Raw genomic sequence first — 17,500 nt, forward strand, 5'->3', positions numbered from 1 at the left:
TGTGTCTCACCCCAATCTCTTCTTTGGAAGTGACGAAGGTCGCAGCACAGGGAGGAGGGTTCTTGTTGGCACAGTGGCTGTGGACCGTACACTTACACACTGAAGAGGGCAGAAAAAAGGTCAATTAGCACATCATCACTGACCACTGCACACAGAACAGCATACAGAGTCGGACGTTATCCTGTAGCTTATCAAAACCTGTTCTGACCAAACGGGTCTGACTGTGTGTTGTTGTTCTTGTGTTGTTAGCGCCCTCTGGTGGCAAAACCTGGAGACACCAGTGGATACAATCTTTCATTCCTTTACCAGCTTTTCTATTTATTGTCACTGGAACAGCAGTTGTGGTGACTTTAAAGTGTAAAGTGTTCCTCTACACTCAGTTCTCATTTATCTCCGAATATGCAGACCCTAAAAAGATTATTTTCTGGATTCAACACTGTGTATTAATTTTATTTTACTTGATCCATTACTGTTTTATTTTGATTTTATTTTGTTCAGCACTGTTTTATTTTGATTTTATTTGACTCATTATTGTTTTTTAATTTATATTTTAATCATTAATGTTTTATTTTATTCATCAGTTTTTTATTTTATTTTATTTTATTTATCACTGTTATATTTTACTTTATTCATCAGTTTTTTATTTTATTTTATCTATCACTGTTGTTATTTTATTCAGCACTGTTTTATTTTACTTTATTTATCACTGTTTTTTTATTTTATTCATCAGTTTTTTATTTATTTTATTTATCATTGTTTATTTTATTTTATTCAGCACTGTTTTATTTTACTTTATTTATAACCGTTTTATTTTATTTTATTCAGCACTGTTTTATTTTATTTTATTTATAACTGTTTTATTTTATTTTATTCAGCAGTTTTATTTTATTTTATTCAGCAGTTTTTTATTTATTTTATTTTATTCAGCACTGTTTTATTTTATTGTATTTGATTTTTATCCATTACTATTTTGTTTGATTTGTTTAGTCATCACTGTTATTTGATTTCATCCATTACTATTTTATTTTATTTTATTTTATGTTATTTTATTTAATTCAGCACTGTTTTATTTAGGCACCACCACTTGGCTGGTGTGTGTTCCAACTAGGGCTGATAACTACCTTTATTATATATAGATATATTTGTTTCTTCAGTTTATATTGAGATTTTAAAAAATCCAGATATTTTGACCAGATTTTACCTGAACTCACAAAAACCTTTTGTATCAAACAGCAAAAAAGCTCGAGGTGTCCTGCGATGTGACTATTCCACAAGCTCCCAATCTGATGACCAGGCTGAAATGCTATACTGTGCAGCTCCAGATCCAACTCACAAGCGCCTGTATGGCAGCACTCACCGTTGCAGGACAGGCCCTGTTTGCGCAGGCCCAGCAGCATGTTCTGACAGACGAAGCAGTACGTGGGCCTGTTGAAGTGTTTCATCCTCCAAACATGCTGACCATCCCTGTCTGCCATCTACAAAACACACCATGGACAGTGTGTATTTCTCTACACCGGCACCGTCCAGCACAGAGTCTTAGTAACACTGAAAGTGTGAGGAGCAGAGGGTCAGGACTTGCCTTCAGTCCGAGCAGCACCAGGAGGGGCACGTTGTTCATGCCGCCTTGGATCCATTCCTCCTGAGTAACCGTGCCATTGCTGTCTGCGTCTATAGCCGCCATCATCTCCTTCAGTGCCTAATCAATCACAGCACAGTAATATGCATAAAAATACTGTATGTAATACTTATACACCTACGTGTTTATGTAGTATCATATAGCAATGACTGTAATACACAGGACGTAGTGTCTGAAATGACTGAAAAAATGTCTGGAAAAAAACCTTAACATTAAAATAAAATAAGATAAGATAATCCTTTATAAAATTCTCAGTGTCACAGCAGAAAATTGGTAGTAAGACACTCAGATGCAAAAACGTAGATAAATTACCACTATATACACAATAATTACCACTATACACACAATAATTACCACTATATACACAATAATTACCACTATACACACAATAATTACCACTATATACACAATAATTACCACTATACACACAATAATTACCACTATATACACAATAATTACCACTATACACACAATAATTACCACTATATACACAATAATTACCACTATATACACAATAATTACCACTATATACACAATATAAATAATAGAAATAAAAAAAGAGCATTATTTACAGATTATTTGTTTGCTTATTTATATTAATTATTTTAAATAAATACAAATAAAGAAGTAAACAAATAAGCAATCAGTCCTGGCTGTTCTGGGTGAGTGTGTGTGTGTGGGGGGGGTGTTATGTGTGTAAGATAATATAAATCTTATATCTGCTGCCTGTCTGGACCATAACAACCCCGTAAAAGAGATTTTTAATAAATGATGTAATGAATTAAAGACGTATCCTGTGGTGTGTGAATGCATGTCCTCTGGCTTCACCTTCAGAGCTCGTTCGGAAACTTACTGGCTTGAGTTCCGTCACGTCCCATCCCAGGTACTCTGCAGCTCGCATCATCTGTGTGATGATCTTGTCAACTTCCTAAAGGATCAAATATCTTAAGGTAAACCAGCCGACCAGCCGACGAACACAGTAAATTCAAAACTATTATAAACTAGTACACTAAATATAATAATACTAATACTAGTATAATAATAATGTAATAATAATGTAATCATGTAATGTAATGTAATAATACTAGTAAACTAAAAGTATATATGACACAGTATATATTAAACCATTCATTCAGCACTGAAACAATGACGGCCTTACTGAGCTCTCAAGCAGTCCGTTTCCATTCTGGTCGTACAGTTTGAAAGTAACTGTGGAGGAAAAGTCTGATAAAGTTAATAAATATAAATCACATACTGACAATCAATTTATTTATTTTTAATTCATTGCACGATTAAATTTAAAAGGCGAGGGGGCGGTCCTATAGCAAATATGCAGTATATGAGGAGCCAATATGGTTTGATATAAGTAATAAATAATGCAGATAGTAATAAAGTAATAAAGAGTAGGCATAAAAATAAAGAATAAAGAATAATTAGGATAAATAAACTGCCATAATACATGCAAGCACATGACTGGGCCTGTTAAAAGAGCATAGGCCACTTATTTCATAGACAATAACAACGTATACAGCGCAGGTTTAATTATATTAAAATACACACTGCAGTTTGTAGAATTCTGAATTCCACATTTTTAAGCATGTTGGGACCTAGACAATATTAAATGGTAAATTACATGTACAAATGGTTGGGCATTTTGAGTTTTTTGAGGTATTGTACAAGAGCTTCATTCTTAATGTTTAATAAATCATATAAAAAAAATTATAAAAATATATACCTAATTAACATTCCTGTAAAAGTAAAAGTGCACAACACAAGCTATCAGAACCACATTGGACATTTATCTGCACCCAGATCGGCTAAACTGGCTGGTTGAGGACAGTGATTCAGAACCTCTGACCCGTCACTGGCCCAGAAAAAAGTGGAGTGTTTGGTGTTATTGAACGTGTGCAGGGTTGTCCCGCCAGGACCAACACATTAGACAAGGCTAACGTAGTGTTAAAAGCAATATTGATGGATTATCTGATCCTGGGCCATCAATGTCCTAACTGTCAGTCAGTAGGTCACTCAGTGCCGCACTACAGTGGGTCAGTAAGCAGCACACACACACCCTAATACACACTCCGACAGACAACAGAGGCAGGGGAAAGTCACAGATCAGAACGTTTAACAGGTATGATGATTATGAGCGATGGTAGCACTCTCATAATCAACCAATTACATCCTATGACTTCATTTAAATTAAAAAAATCTTTAATAAATTAATAAAAAATAAATATTGCTGATTTACCTTCTGAATGAATCTGTAGAGATCAGTGTGAGGATAATTATGGGATAATTAGGGACTGATATGGGAACTAGACTGAAGTAAGGTACACCGTGTTCTGAAGCACATCCAGAAGATCTGGAGGAGTTCTGAGAGATTTTGGGGGCGTGTTTAGAGAGATGAGAGATCTCATTGGTGAGATGAATTGGGCTCGATTGGGCTCTGATTTGAAAGCACACAGACAGGCTGACCCAGAGTGACGCGGTGTTGGTACTGTGTAAGTGCTCACTATACCACATGGCGTCAACACGACCGCTCTCAGTGTCACTCCTACTGCAGAGAACTGAGGAAGGGAAGCGTCTTACACTCCAGCTTATCACGAGGATTTCCGTCCTCCAGCACGGAGAAGTAGCAGGACACCTCTTTAAGGCAGACGCCGCCTGAAACAGAGAGAAACACTCAAATAAGCACAAAATCATTCAATATTTTCACTTATTCTAATACGTGTTATATAGAGTTAATTACAGGTAGACGCTCTCACTGACCACTGACTTTATGTTTATTTGGGTTTATTCTAATGTTATATAGAGTTAATTACAGGTAGACACTCTCACTGACCACTGACTTTATGTTTATTTGGGTTTATTCTAATGTTATATAGAGTTAATTACATGTAGAGACTCTCACTGACCACTGACTTTATGTTTATTTGGGTTTATTCTAATGTTATATAGAGTTAATTACAGGTAGACTCTCTCACTGACCACTGACTTTATGTTTATTTGGGTTTATTCTAATGTTATATAGAGTTAATTACAGGTAGACACTCTCACTGACCACTGACTTTATGTTTATTTGGGTTTATTCTAATGTTATATAGAGTTAATTACAGGTAGACACTCTCACTGACCACTGACTTTATGTTTATTTGGGTTTATTCTAATGTTATATAGAGTTAATTACAGGTAGACACTCTCACTGATCACTGACTTTATGTTTATTTGGGTTTATTCTAATGTTATATAGAGTTAATTACAGGTAGACACTCTCACTGATCACTGACTTTATGTTTATTTGGGTTTATTCTAATGTTATATAGAGTTAATTACAGGTAGACACTCTCACTGATCACTGACTTTATGTTTATTTGGGTTTATTCTAATGTTATATAGAGTTAATTACAGGTAGACACTCTCACTGACCCACCGTCTTTGGGGTGAAGGCTGTGATCAGGAACATGGTGTTCGGAGCTTTGGAAAGACTTATATAGGCGCTGGGAGAGGTCAGCTGGAAAATCGTCCACTTCAAGGTAGGTCTTGAGAAACAGAGAGAATCCCTCTGAATCGATTCTCTAAAGAGGACGAAGAGGAAGATGAGGAAGAGGAGAAGGTTTCAATTATTTATATTAATTTTTGTATCTGAATGACGTCATTCGCATATCTAAATTGTTTGTTTCATCCCCAAAACAAACGAGAACTCAGAGAGTAATTTTTCTAATGACATGATAATCTACCCCTCACACCTAATCCTCCACCACAGCTGAAGCTGCTCAAAAATGCTCCACACATAATAGCCCAACCAATGATTGTCTGGACTGACCATATATTATGTCTAGTATAAATCACCTCTACTGTCGTTACAGGCCATTGATTTATTATACACTATATGCACAAAAGTATTGGAACACCTACACATTGCACCTACAGGAGCTTTTATGTCATCCCATTCTAAATCCACAGGCATTATTAATCTGGAGCTGGTCCCCCTTTGCTCTAAGCTCTACCAGCAGCAGCAGCAGGTCTGGAGCTCTGCTGCAGTTACTGAGTCAGTTGGAGGCTTTTCTGCACTCTGCTCTGAGCTCAGCACTCGGCCCTGACCCCGCTCTGTAACTTTACGTATTGGGACACATCACTTAATTATTGAATTCAGGTGTTTGATTCAGTCCCATTGCACACACAGGTGTGTAAAATCCAGCCCCTAGCCATGCAGTCTGTCTTTCTTCCACACATCAGTGAAAGAACGAGAGGTTCTGAAGAGCTCACTGAACTCCAGCGTGGTTCTGTATGTAATAGGAGACGCCGCTGCACCAACAACTACAAGTCAGCTGGTGAAATCTCCTCCCTCCTAGATCTTCCTCCATCAGCTGTGAGTGGTGTTATTATTGAACAGTGGAAGAGTTTAGGAGGAACAGCTCACAGAGAGCAGCTCAGTGTCCACAGAGTGTCTGTCAGACCACGTAAAGTTACAGAGCGGGGTCAGGGCCGAGTGCTGAGCTCAGAGCAGAGAGCAGAAAAGCCTCCAACTGACTCAGTAACTGCAGCAGAGCTCCAGACCTGCTGCTGGTAGAGCTAAGAGTAAAGGGGGACCAGCTCCTTATTAATACAGCCTATGGGGTTAGAATGGGGGGTCATAGAAGCTCCTGTAGGTGGACTGTGGAAGTGTCCCAATACTTTTGTTCAAATAGTCAGCTTGGCTCAAGTAGGACCATCAGCCTGCAGTGTACTAAGTGACCTTACCTCTCCAAACCTGTGGTGGACCAGCTTTCCACCAGCATTGAAGTCTTTCATCACATCTTTCACCGTCATGCAGCTGTCTGAAATTCACATAACAGCAACAGAATGGGGCATAACATCACAATGCTACACTGTATGTCCAAATGTTTGTGGACACCCCTTCTAATGAATGCATTCATCTACTTTTAAGTTGCACCTATTGCTGACACAGATGTGCAAATGCACACACGGCTTGTCTAGTCCCTATAAAGAAGTACTGCCAATAGAATAGGACTCTCTGGAGCAGATCAACATCATGACCCTATTGGCTCCATGCTGCCTAATAATACCAGGCGTGGGCTAGTAGAGGGGTATAAAGCCCCCCAGCATTGAGGAGCTGTGGAGCAGTGCAGGAGCTGTGTTCTCTGGAATGATGGTGGTGGAGCACCATCCAGTACTCATCCAACATTCTGACCTCAGTAATGCTTTTGTTGCTGAATGCAATCAAATCCTCACAGCAATGCTCCTCACAGCAAAGCTTTCATCCCTGGACAGTAGAGACAGTTACTCCAACAAAAGCAGGAGAAACTCATCAGAAACGAATGAATGAGCAGGTGTCCCAGTACTTTTGTCCATATAGTGTATCTTCCTAAACTTGGTTCTCACACTGCTGATCCACTGGATGGATGAATTAGACGAGCAATGACTGAATGAATGAAGGAACCAGCAAATGAATGAGGGATTAAGCTCACTGTGCTGGAGATTACAGGAGGGACTGGACTTACACTCCATGTATTCCTGCAGCTGAATGAAGTCAACTGGACTCAGTCCACTGGGATCTGCTACAGAGGCCATGTCAGAGGTCGTTCACACCCTGGCTAAAGCCAGAGCGGCAAACCTAGCTGCACTATCTCTCCAAGGCTCCAATCAAATTCTGTGGATTTATGTAGAAAACAAAAAAAAAACATGAGATGAAATGAACAATACATTTGTAAAGATTTACAATTTAATTAATAAGCATTTTCAAAGTTCTGCATAATTCAGCGGTAAGGAGTATGCATTAAAGCCTCATACTGAATATTACTATTATTAGAACTTCATACTGGATATTAATGATATTAGAACTTCATACTGAATATTAATGTTATCAGAGCTTCATACTGGATATTAATGTTATTAGAACTTCATACTGGATATTTATGTTATTAGAACTTCATACTGGATATTAATGTTATTAGAACTTCATACTGGATATTTATGTTATTAGAACTTCATACTGGATATTATTGTTATTAGAACTTCATACTGGATATTTATGTTATTAGAACTTCATACTGGATATTAATGTTATTAGAACTTCATACTGGATATTAATGTTATTAGAGCTTCATACTGGATATTAATGTTATTAGAGCTTCATTCTGGATATTAATGTTATCAGAGCTTCATACTGGATATTATTGTTATTAGAACTTCATACTGGATATTAATGTTATTAGAACTTCATACTGGATATTAATGTTATCAGAGCTTCATACTGGATATTAATGTTATTAGAACTTCATACTGAATATTACTATTATTAGAACTTCATACTGGATATTAATGTTATTAGACCTTCATTCTGGATATTAATGTTATTAGAACTTCATACTGGATACTACTGTTATTAAAGCTTTATATTGAATGTTCTACATGTGTCTCTGTCATGTTAAACCTCTGTTTTAGCTCTGTTCATAACTGTTTATAACTCATTTCAAAACTTTCCTCACAGTTTCTTACTAATTAAGATAAAATAAGATACGGCAATCCTTTATTATTATCTCAAACCTGTGAAGATGCACCTGTTCAGAATAGAACAGAAGTTAAAATCACTGGTGGAAAGTTTAAAAGGAGTTTCTAGTTATGTTCCTGAAAAGCTCATCATGTCCGTTTCCATCAGCTCTCTGGACTCAGGGTAGTCTGGGAGCAGGAGCTGAAGGACCGCGGCTGCTTACTTCAGCAGGAGAGAACAGAAGTTCATAAAGATGGTCAGAAATCACCTAAAACTGCCCTTTCCCATCTTTTCAGCTGAGCAGAACGGCTTTAAAGGGTCTTACCTTGGTGCTGGTGCAGTGCTGTCCGGTGGAGTGAATGGGGGGATTAGTCCTCTCGGGATTAAATGGGACTCAGGGGTGCGTTCACTCCGAACCCGGCGTGGCAACCCGTTCAGCGAGCGACCTGCTGTAAAACGACGCTGCTCTTTCTGGAACTTCTGGATCGAGCCAGTTAATCCCGAGACGAAACTCTGCTCGCCGCAGAATTACACAACAGCACTTATTATCTACACGACATGGTCGGGTATTGAGTGGGTGTGCTTTAGCGTACTTAGTGCTAGATTACTGAAGTCAGTCGATATTTACCCCGAGCGCCATTAGCTGGTGCTAGCTGACTGCTTCGAGTAAGAAGTTACTAAAGTTTATATTTTAAACATTGGCAGTTCATGAGAAAACATTTATTAATACACTATTGTACTAAAGGTGTCGTTTTGACGTCTTCAACTCGAATTGAAATCGAGTTGAATGTGTTTACTAGGCCTATTGTAGATTTATGCAGTGTTCATGACGGCGCCGTCAATGGGTTGAGCAGCGAAACGTTGCACACTGTTTCCTTGTGGAACGCAGCCAGTCTTCAGGATTACTGAAGAGATTAGCAGGTGGATGTGATGGGCTGTTGGAAAAGGACCAAGCAGAAGATGGAACATGATGCAGAAATCTGTTTAGGCCAGATTGACTCTCCTTTAACATAAAAGATGAAGATAAGAAGCGTGTTAATATTGGATTAACTGTAATAGCACACAGTACTTAAAGGCTTGACTGGTGAAAAATGAATTTACAGATCTTTAAGAGGTTTTTTAAGGCCTTGCTGAACTCCGAACTCCAGACAGGAGCCAAACATCTGCTCCAGCAGCCGCACATGAGCCAAAGGTTGCTGTTCCCAGGACCTAGGGTCGGATAGAGGGGTGTGAAGAACCCCCAGCACCGGGCTGTGGAGCAGTAACAAGTAAATGGTTGGACGTATTATTGTATGCAAAAGTTTGACTGATGGAGTAATAATTAAGCTTTTTTGAGCACAATATTTGGAGGGGAAAAAGGACCAGCAGTTGATGAACAGAACGCTTTGTCAGCTGTTATGAGATGTTTTTCCAAAACACACCACTATTACACCACTATAACCAGTCATTATTTATTATTACACCACTATAACCAACCATTTCTTACTATTACACCACTATAACCAACCATTTCTTACTATTACACCACTATAACCAACCATTTCTTATTATTACTCCACTATAACCAACCATTTCTTACTATTACACCACTATAACCAACCATTTCTTACTATTACACCACTATAACCAACCATTTCTTATTATTACACCACTATAACCAACCATTTCTTACTATTACACCACTATAACCAACCATTTCTTACTATTACACCACTATAACCAACCATTTTTTTTATTATTACACCACTATAACCAACCATTTCTTGCTATTACACCACTATAAGAATCATTTCTTACTATTACACCACTATAACCAACCATTTCTTATTATTACACCACTATAACCAACCATTTCTTGCTATTACACCACTATAACCAACCATTTCTTACTATTACACCACTATAACCAACCATTTCTTATTATTACACCACTATAACCAACCATTTCTTACTATTACACCACTATAACCAACCATTTCTTATTATTACACCACTATAACCAACCATTTCTTGCTATTACACCACTATAACCAACCATTTCTTACTATTACACCACTATAACCAACCATTTCTTATTATTACACCACTATAACCAACCATTTCTTGCTATTACACCACTATAACCAACCATTTCTTATTATTACTCCACTATAACCAACCATTTCTTACTATTACACCACTATAACCAACCATTTCTTGCTATTACACCACTATAACCAACCATTTCTTACTATTACACCACTATAACCAACCATTTCTTATTATTACTCCACTATAACCAACCATTTCTTACTATTACACCACTATAACCAACCATTTCTTGCTATTACACCACTATAATCACTAATTTCACCAATTACAAAATCACTGTTCTACTACAATCATCATCACCCATTTCTATGTATCAGATCTTCTCACTGTTGTGAACCATCATCTTCTTTGGCATGCTTTACATTGATTTGTCATCATTCTTTAAAAGGATGCAAGGTGTTAGAACAGCTGTCATCCTCCTGAATCTCATCACATACTATAGGCTATCACTCGCGGCCAGGCTGAGATAATGGAGGGTAAAAGTAGCTCAGCTAATTGGGGATTGCATGCAGAAGCGTTGGAATGTGGGCTGAAGGTTTTAAGACCATCACTGTTTCAGAACAGCCCCCTGACCGGACTCCTAAACAGCAGCAAAACAGCCCAAGAACAGACAGGACAGACGGCTTACTTTTCCAGTCCAGCTGGACTGAAGTTTGTTCCTGCATGCAGGTTAATACTGTGCACGATGGATGTAAAAATGGAAACCATAAATGTAATTGATTTCAGTAATCTGCTCTGATCTGACAAACAGATTAAGTTGATATTTCTCAACAGTTTGCAGGTGAAAAGGCCAGTTCTCATTTTTTAATTTATTTTGTAAAAAATAAATTCTTACAAGAATAAACTTTTTAGAAGATGAGGTGAGAAAGAAACGAGCGTTCGGACACCATACAGGCCGGCAACTAATAACCTGCTTTACATTTGATTGATTCTAATCAGATTAACAGATTACTGAGCTCATCTCTGAGCCCTGAAGCATCATACTTTACATCAGGGGAATTATTCTATGCACTTAAACAGATCTTCACCTGTTTACTGTAGGAATAAACAGAAAAACTATGTATCAGACGAGCACTTTAATACACGGCCTGATAAAGTATATTATAATAAAATATTATCCCATATTTACAAAATAAAATCATTTGCATCTTAGTTATTACATTATTATCCCACACAACAGTCAAAATATACCTGAAACAACATGAGACATGCTTCTTTTCTAAAACCTACTTTTTAGACATTGCAATTTACAAAATGTGTCATATAACTAAACAAAAACAATCTATATGGATGCCAGGAATGCATTCTATATTGATATTATATCTACATTATATTCTATAATGAAAACATTGTGTATTCGGACACCTCATTTAAAGGCTATTAAAAAGAGCTGATCCTGCTTCTGTTGGAGTCACTGTCTCTACTGTCCAGAGATGAAGACTTTTACTAGACTTTGGAGGAGGATCAGCATTGCTGTGAGGATTTGATAGCATTCGTTGACAGGTCAGGATGTTGGATGATGATTGATCACCACCCCACCTCATCATCCCCAACTCATCCTATCCATAAGCACTGGATGGAGCTCCTCCACCACCACCATCATTCCAGAGAACACAGTTCCTCCACTGCTCCACAGCTCCTCAATGCTGGGGGGCTTTATACCCCTCTAGCCCACGCCTGGCATTATTAGGCAGCATGGTGCCAATAGGGTCATGATGTTGATGATCTGCTCCAGAGAGTCCTATTATTCTATTGGCAGTACTTCTTCTCTACAGGAACTAGACCAGCTGTGTGTGCATTTGTGTGCACATCTGTATCAGCAATGGATGCAGCTTAAAGCAGCTGAATGCATCCATTAAAAAGGGGTGTCTGCAAACTTTTGCACTTGCAGTATATTTATATTAACACCCAATGGAAAAAAATATATATATATTAAATAATAAACCAATAATTGGATTGTTTGAGGGGTTAAATTTAACGCAGTGTTTGACAGATCCTCCACATGTGAACGGCGCCTGATGACGTCATGACGTGGGGAAAACAACAACAGCTAGCAGCGGTTAGCAGAGAGGCCGTTAGCATAGCTGGCTAGCAGGTGTAGCGCACAATGCCGAGAACAGCCGGGCCTTCAGTGAGCTCTAACAGTCTCAGACATCTCAGACAGCAGGACTGAGCTTATTTAACCCGGTGTCCTGCTCGGAGACTGAGGGAAAACTGTTGAAGCTGAACTCGACAAGTGTTCGTTAGCGCGCTAACGGCTAGCGCTGCTAACCGATGCGGCTAGCTAGCGCAGTTAGCGCAGTTAGCACAGTTAGCTAGCAGCCAGCTGCCTGATAAACAACAACACTGCTCTCATCGCTCTGATAAATCGTGTCTGGAAGAAGTTAAACACACTGGAATAGATGATATATATAGATGTCCTAGCTAGCTAATATTCCGAGCAAGCCAGCCGGCCATGCGGGGCTCCAGCCGTGCAGCCTGAGAGCTCCAGCTGAGCCGCTTGCTGGAGATTCAGCGTTAAAATCCACCTGCTGTAAAAACCCTGAGACATGACCACCGAGACGTACGTGAAGGACATCAAGCCAGGACTCAAGAACCTCAATGTCATCTTCATCGTGCTGGAAACAGGTTCATTACCCAAGCTTTTATGTGACCATGAGTTCGTGAACTTCAGAACATGCACCATCCATGTCCAGAAGTCTGCAGACACCACCTGGAATCAGGGGTCGAGATTTGGTCCCAGTTGTGCTGCAGAAACAATTGTGGCTGTTTGATGGAGCTCCATCACTCCAGAGAACCCTAAAGCCCATCTGGAGATCAGTGCTTTTCAATAGAGGGTCCACACGTGGTGTAAACACCCTGAGAGCCTGTGACTGTCATTAATTATTTTCGGGGGCCCAGTGTCATATCCTTTCATGGGGGGCTGACAGCGCCCCTGACTGCAGCGCTCCTATGTACTGTCTGGTGCTCAAACTGGGCTGGGTCATTGTGGCAGTACTATTAAACAGATTACACCGTGACCTTCTGCTTCTCGACTGGGTTTTCAATCAGGAGAGTAAAGTGACTCAGACTGATATCAGAAAATTAATCTGCTTTCAGTTTGCCCTGCTTACACAACACATATCTGGTCATTAGGGATGAAAGCAAATTCACGTTCCAGGACGCGTTGACTCTCCCTGTTCTTCTCTCTTTTTTAAGGAAGGGTCACGAAAACCAAAGATGGGCACGAGGTGCGCACCTGCAAGGTGGCCGACAAGACGGGCAGCATCAGCATATCGGTGTGGGACGAGGTAGGAGGACTCATCCAGACCGGAGACATCATCCGACTTACCAAAGGGTGAGGGACTCCTCCAGGTATCAATGTTGGGTTCCACCAAATATCAGCAAATTCTGAAAGCAGAATGGCTTCTACAGAAGAACATGTTCTTCCAAAACACACCACTGTTACACCACTATCACCAACCATTTCTTGCTAGTACACCACTATAACGATTATTATGTGAAGAAAATAATCAATAACATGACTATTATAACTGCACTGTAGAGCACGATGACAGTTGCAGGATATGAAGCTGGAGCTTGTAGGCAGTAAAGTCATGGTGCGGTGCACTTATTATGATCTGAATTAGATGTTAAAAACGACTGATGCCCCTCAAATTATATATTTTTTCTTCACATAATATTGACATTATTTATCACAGTTTAGAAACAGTGATACACCAACGTCAAGCCACATCCGGCCTAAGACATGAAAGTGTTACATAAATAATGAAAGTCAGTAACTGTAATGTGATGTGATTATGTACTGTGAATATTTCCTTCAACGCTTGGGTCTTAATCTGTGTCCAGTTAGATTTTAGCATTAAAAACTAAATTAAACACACAAATATATAGTATATAATATAAATAAATATGTATTATTTTTATTTATATAATCATAATGTATAAATAGAGGAATATATGTGCAACAATGTATCGATTTCTTCATTATGCAAACATAATAATGTTTTAAATCACGCTTCAACTTCAACAGGTTAATGGACAGGTTGCATTTGTGACCGATTTCTGTTTTCAGTTAAATTTCTTTCCCCAGAAAGACTGTACTATTACTTTCACACCAGCTAATTCAGATCATAATAAATGCACCACACCCTGACTTTACTGCTTCATATACTGCATCTGTCATCGTGCTCTACAGTGCAGTTACAGTCAGGTTATTATATGGTAGAGATATGATGTGATATTACACTAAATACTGGATTAATGTTAGATTGATTTGTGTAATTATGCGTTCGGTGTGCAGCAGAATTGAGTCTCTATTTTCTATTTTTCATTTCCAGGTACGCTTCAGTTTTCAAAGGCTGTCTTACTTTATATACAGGAAGAGGAGGAGAGCTGCAGAAGATTGGAGAGTAAGTACTAAAGGTCGCTCATTAGAGGAGCCACTCAGCGTGTAATGAGCTTCAGGCCCGTTACTGAAAGCTAATCTTGGTGGCTAAACAAAAGAAGCAACTTAACTGACATGGACAACATTACCTCCAAGACCTGCAGAGCTTACTGGGTCACATTATATTTGGGGTGGGCGATAATATTGAGATACTTAAAGACATGTTCCTGATACACTACACACATCATTGTATTTCATTCATGACTTTGATCAATTCTAAGTTCTTCATTTCACATCCTGCCCTCTGTTACTGATTGTTAGTGATGCACCAGTTTGGGAAAAGTGAGCTAATCTAAACTGTAGAAATTGGGAGTAGACCCACTTGGATCAGTCTGGATCCAATTGCAGTAAAATGAACAAATGCAGAATTTATTGATTTAAATGCTTTATTACATACATGCAGTCATGCATGGTACAGCTAGCAGTGACATGCGTTAATAACTGTCTGCTCACATGAAACAGTAAGATGTGTAAAATGTATAAAATATAGGGATTAAAAGCAAAAAAATAAAATGTAATTTTAATTTTATGTAATTTTTAACATATATAGAACATATAATCAAGTATATAATGTAACTCAGTAAGCTCTGCAGGTCTTGGAGGTAATGTTGTATATATATATATATATAATTAATTAATTTATTTATACACACACACACATATATATATATATATATGTATGTGTGTGTGTGTGTGTGTGTATATATATATATATATATATATATATATATATATATAATCAAGTACTGACAACATATACCCAACAAAATGACATTGTGACATTATTAATTATGATCATCATCTTTATTGTCGTATTGCTGTGTGCGCTGATTTTCTAGGTTCTGCATGGTGTACTCCGAGGTGCCAAACTTCAGTGAGCCAAACCCAGAGTATGTGGCCCTAATGAATAAGACGGTATGTCTGATTTTCCACCCTGTTTCTGGTTCAGAGCTGGTGGTGTGATAGGTGGAGACTGTTGTGGTTAGCAGGCCTCTCATTATCCCCTGATAGGGACTCAACGATCAAGGAAACAACGTGAACAGCAGCGGGAACGGATCAGGGGTCGCTGGTACGTTTTTCTGCTCGTTGCTTCTGTGGAATTGTAAAAACACTAAAAAAACAACACAGCATGTCCAAAAGTTTGGAGACACCGGCTCCTTCAGCATTTGTCCTGAAATTGAAGGTATTAATAAGGGTTTGTCCCCCTGTGCTGCAGTAACAGCCTCTACATTGCTGTGAGGAGGATTTGATTGCATTCAGCTACATTAGAGAGTATTGTGAGGTCAGGTTCTGATGTTGCAGGATTATTTCTGCCACTCCAACTCATCCCAAAAGTATTGAATGGAGCTCCATCCTTACAGAGAACCCCACAGTTCATGGCTACACCTATTTCACCTGTTTATTAATAGGTGCACCTTAAAGTAGCTGAATATACTGGATACTTTTGACAGGCACTGTTCAAGTTTTAGGCACAAAATATTATAAACTGTTCTTAACATGATTTAGACCATATTTAAAGGTCCTCTGACCGCAGCCTTTGCAGACTGTTCATAGTTCGGTGAGTCAGGTGTCTGAAAGAGTAATTACTGACTACTGTTTATTTTTCTATTGCTATAAAGCTGCTGATGCCACCAATGGAAATGGAGTGAATTCTCAACCTGCCAGCTCCACCAACGCGCCTCAGGGCGGACGGGCGAGTGCCGGGAATGGAAGCCGAGCTGCAGCGGCAGCAGGGAGCGCCGTGAGTAACGGGAAAGAGACGAGGCGCTCGGCCAAAAGATGATCACAGAGTGCCAAGCTCCTCATCTACCAGGAAATTGAGCAGTAGGGAGATAATGGGTTTTGCTAAAGACTCTAGCCATCATGCTCTGCTCATTTCATCACCTAGTTCACTGAAAGGAGGTAGATCCAGAATAGGCCCAGATATTCCTTTACATTTGAGGGAAGCACAGCATGTTTGTCATGTTCACCAGACATGAGCATATTCAGCACGTTCAAAATAAATAAATGTTTAATTTAATATGACGAGCCCTACGCAAACGGTTGGAAATGTGACCGTTAGGGTGCTTAATCTAAAATGCTATATTAGGGGAGTGTTGGTCCTATGATCGGGAGACTGACGGGTCAGAGTACCAGAGAGTACAGTAGACCTCGCTCATTTAGTTTCAGAGATGTAATGAATTCTGTTGAAGAAGTAAATGTATAAAATGTGTTCTAGTTTAAATTGGAAGAAAAAAGTTAAGAAATCGAGCTGCTCATTTCACTTGTGGAAGGTTCATAAATATAACCAGCATTACTGTTGATACACATCAGGACCTCTCAGAAGGGATGTATGTTGAGCTTCTAAGCATGGCTGTTTGTATTTTTGGGTGTCGGGTGGTTGGGGGGGGTAGTAACTGCATAAAATTGAGTCATATTAAATCATATGATATAAATTCAATCCGTCACCAGAATAACCTTCAAAAAAGCCACAAAGTGCAAAGTTTACCGTCTTCATTTTTTAGACACACAACAAAGGGCAACAGGATAATCTGTTAACACCACTCTCCTGTAATTTGTGTGTTGTCATGTTGATGTCCCAGTCAATTCTGCTTTTGTATTTAATAGATTGATTTTCTGTTTAATGTCACAATCGGCACGTCCACAATCTGTGTATTAATATTGCAAAACAGCTTTTAACCCTTTTTTATTATTCTTATTATTTTGAGAGCTCAGAATTACACAAGTTCAAAGTGTTGAAATTTTGTTGGGAAATTAATGAATAATAATGATGTCTGTTGCTTGTATGTACAATTAATTGATTTATTTTTATTTAAATTCAGTTAACATGAATTAC

General features: G+C 38.6%; 2 protein-coding genes across 4 annotated transcripts in view; one reads left to right on the forward strand and one right to left on the reverse strand.

Moving 5' to 3' along the window:
* The window catches only part of dgkab (diacylglycerol kinase, alpha b), a 17,553-nt gene extending 10,310 nt beyond the window's left edge, over window positions 1-7,243 (reverse strand). Inside the window, exons 1-9 of one of the 2 annotated variants that reach the window (XM_072665687.1) lie at window positions 7,138-7,243; window positions 6,377-6,453; window positions 5,067-5,211; window positions 4,226-4,300; window positions 2,796-2,845; window positions 2,490-2,564; window positions 1,580-1,696; window positions 1,358-1,475; window positions 11-99 (exon numbers count right to left, since the gene is read on the reverse strand). In XM_072665687.1, the coding sequence (XP_072521788.1) occupies window positions 11-99; window positions 1,358-1,475; window positions 1,580-1,696; window positions 2,490-2,564; window positions 2,796-2,845; window positions 4,226-4,300; window positions 5,067-5,211; window positions 6,377-6,453; window positions 7,138-7,207 (816 nt within the window). In that variant the 5' untranslated portion in view covers window positions 7,208-7,243. Of the gene's footprint in view, window positions 1-10; window positions 100-1,357; window positions 1,476-1,579; window positions 1,697-2,489; window positions 2,565-2,795; window positions 2,846-4,225; window positions 4,301-5,062; window positions 5,212-6,376; window positions 6,459-7,137 lie in introns of those variants that run through there. The other variant, XM_072665688.1, reaches the window with a different exon arrangement.
* A 4,991-nt stretch (window positions 7,244-12,234) lies between these two features.
* nabp2 (nucleic acid binding protein 2) overlaps window positions 12,235-17,500 on the forward strand; it is a 5,544-nt gene continuing 278 nt past the window's right edge. The window contains exons 1-6 of one of the 2 annotated variants that reach the window (XM_072666319.1): window positions 12,235-12,845; window positions 13,416-13,554; window positions 14,558-14,629; window positions 15,495-15,579; window positions 15,676-15,733; window positions 16,284-17,500. The exon at window positions 16,284-17,500 is cut by the window's right edge and continues 278 nt beyond it. In XM_072666319.1, coding sequence (XP_072522420.1) covers window positions 12,767-12,845; window positions 13,416-13,554; window positions 14,558-14,629; window positions 15,495-15,579; window positions 15,676-15,733; window positions 16,284-16,447 — 597 coding nt within the window. In that variant the 5' untranslated portion in view covers window positions 12,235-12,766 and the 3' untranslated portion in view covers window positions 16,448-17,500. The remainder of the gene's footprint in view (window positions 12,846-13,415; window positions 13,555-14,557; window positions 14,630-15,494; window positions 15,580-15,675; window positions 15,734-16,283) is intronic. The other variant, XM_072666320.1, reaches the window with a different exon arrangement.

Source organism: Salminus brasiliensis, chromosome 21, assembly GCF_030463535.1.
Source record: "Salminus brasiliensis chromosome 21, fSalBra1.hap2, whole genome shotgun sequence".
Taxonomy (NCBI): Eukaryota; Metazoa; Chordata; class Actinopteri; order Characiformes; family Bryconidae; genus Salminus; species Salminus brasiliensis.